Genomic DNA, 2,156 nt, shown 5'->3' with positions numbered 1-2,156 from the left:
GGGGGGGGGGGGGGGGGGGGGGGGGGGGGGCACTCTGCCCAGGTTGCGTATGCGCGCCGCCGCGCGGCACGGCGGCAGCCAGTCCAGTCCGGAGGGCGGCGGTGTCCATGCGACGGGCAGCCGGGGAGCGGAGCCCGGCCCCGGGCCGCGGTGAGGACACACGGCCGGCGGGCGGCCGCCTCGGCGGGCGATCGGTCCCCCGGCGTGGCCCCTTCGTCGGCCGGGGCGCCCGGCAGGTTGCCAGGCCCGCCCGGGGCCCGGGGCGCGGGCCGCCAGCGGCCTGCCCGGCCCCCAACTCACGAGCGCCGAAAACACCCCGCCAGTCGTGCGCCCCGCGCGCGGCGGCGGGAGGGCCGCACGCTCCCGGGGGCATGGCGGCGCCCGCCTGCCGGAGGGCCAATGTGGCCCGGGGCCCTGCCGGCACGAGGTGCAGGCCGGGCCGAAGCGCCCTCCACCGCCCCTGAGGCTGGGGGGTTTTTTTTCCGAGCGTGTCTGCGGGCGCTGGCGCGGCGCGCTGTCCACGGCCTCGCGGCGCCGGCCGGCTGGAGCCCGTGACATCGGGCCCCTCGCCCGGACCTTGCTCCGGACTAGCGCCCCACTTTGGTCCGTGCGTGAAATGGCGCACTCGGGGGGCCCCGCGCGAGCGGGGCACGTCCACCGCGGGCCCTGGCGGTGCTCGGGAGGGCGATCTGCCATTCCAGCACCACGGTGCGAGGAGGCTGCTTAATTGGGAGGGGCCCCGGGAGGGGCGGGGGCCGGAGATCCAGGGGCCGGCATTGACCCCTGTGCGTGTGTGTGTGGGCGAGGTATTTGCGCAAATAACAATGCACTATTTATTATCATTCACTCGCAGACACTGTGTTCCTCTTCGAGCGGCTGCGCGCTGGGGGGATGCATCTCCGGCCGGGGGCGGTGGCCGAGCGATTGGGCGCAGCTGTTTGGCTGTGCGCATGTCCGGGGGGTCGCAGGCCGTGGCGGCTGGGAGCACGGCGCCGGGCCAGGCGGGGAGGCTGCTCCATAAAGCTGGGCAGTGGCAGGGGTCATGGCCACGAGTGCGCGCGCAGACCACGCCCAGCGGGAGGGGGGGGGGGGGCGGGCGCCTCGCCCGTCTCACGGGCGGCACACATGCCAGGGCGCGGCGTCCGGAAGGGCGGGCCCGGGCGCCCTGGGGTTTGTGGCAGAGTTGGCACCCGGGGCGCTTGGCCGATGGCCGGCAGGCATGCAGCTCGCGCCCGGGCGAGCGGACGGCGCCCGTGGCGGCGAATGTGCCAGGGCAGGGGCGGGCGGCCACCTGCCACGGAGGGGGGGCCGGCGAGCAGATTGCACCGGGCGCGCATCCGTGTCGGGTCGAACCCCGGGCCGCCCTCCCGCCGGGGCCGGGCATGGCTCACATCATCCCCACCCTATACAGGAGGGAGGCGAGCGCCGCGGGCACATGCACCCTTGCGTATGGGCCAGTGGGCCTGCGGGGGGGGGGGGAGTGTGGGCCGGTGTCGCAGATGGCGGCGGCCGTGCGCGGGGGGTGTCGCGTGCGCGGCACAGGCCTGTCGCGTTGATGGGGCTCGCACGCCGGCGGCGCGAGCGACCGGACCAGGGGCCACGCGAGGTCGCGTCTTGCCGTGCGGCCGGTCGCCGCGCCCGGGGCTGCGTGAAAAGCGCGGAATGCACAGCCGCCGGCCGTGGCGCTGGGCACATACCGCCCCGGGGCCGGCCACCGGCATGCCGGGGCCCGGCCTGGCCCGGGGGAATGCGCGGCGCCCGGGCGGTGCCGGGGTCCCATCCTGCCAGGGGCACTGCAGGGGCCCTCGCGCACGGGCGTCCAGCGCCGGCCCGGCAGCTTGGCACGCCGGGGGGCGTGCGATGGCGGCCGAGAGCGGCCGGCCCCTCCATGGGCTGGCAGAGGGTGGTGTGCGTCGCGCACAGTCCCCAGCCACGGCCATAGGGTGGCCGGGCGCGCCGCGGGCCGGCAGCCACCGTCGGCCCGGCGGGCCGTCATGCCCCGGCCCGCAGCCATCCCGCGGGGCCGAATGGCGACCGCGGCGTCCAGGAGTGCCGCCTCCTTCGGACGGTGGTGCGGGGGGGCCCGGCTCGCGGAATGGGGCTTCTGGGGCAGGAAGGCCGCGGGAGGAGGCGGCCCGCCGGCAGGGCGTACGGGG

General features: G+C 77.5%; 1 protein-coding gene across 1 annotated transcript in view; it reads right to left on the bottom strand.

Annotated features, from left to right (window-relative positions):
- Positions 1-2,156, bottom strand: part of H696_06197 (hypothetical protein) — a gene marked incomplete at both ends in the record, with an annotated part of 7,325 nt that overhangs the window by 354 nt on the left and 4,815 nt on the right. Inside the window, 2 exons of the mRNA XM_009499941.1 lie at positions 1,698-1,781; positions 1,922-2,087. Of these exons, the coding sequence (XP_009498216.1) occupies positions 1,698-1,781; positions 1,922-2,087 (250 nt within the window). The remainder of the gene's footprint in view (positions 1-1,697; positions 1,782-1,921; positions 2,088-2,156) is intronic.

The sequence above is a fragment of the Fonticula alba genome (assembly GCF_000388065.1).
Source record: "Fonticula alba strain ATCC 38817 unplaced genomic scaffold supercont2.27, whole genome shotgun sequence".
In the NCBI taxonomy this organism is placed as follows: domain Eukaryota; order Rotosphaerida; family Fonticulaceae; genus Fonticula; species Fonticula alba.
This window is presented reverse-complemented; position numbering and strand designations above follow the sequence as displayed.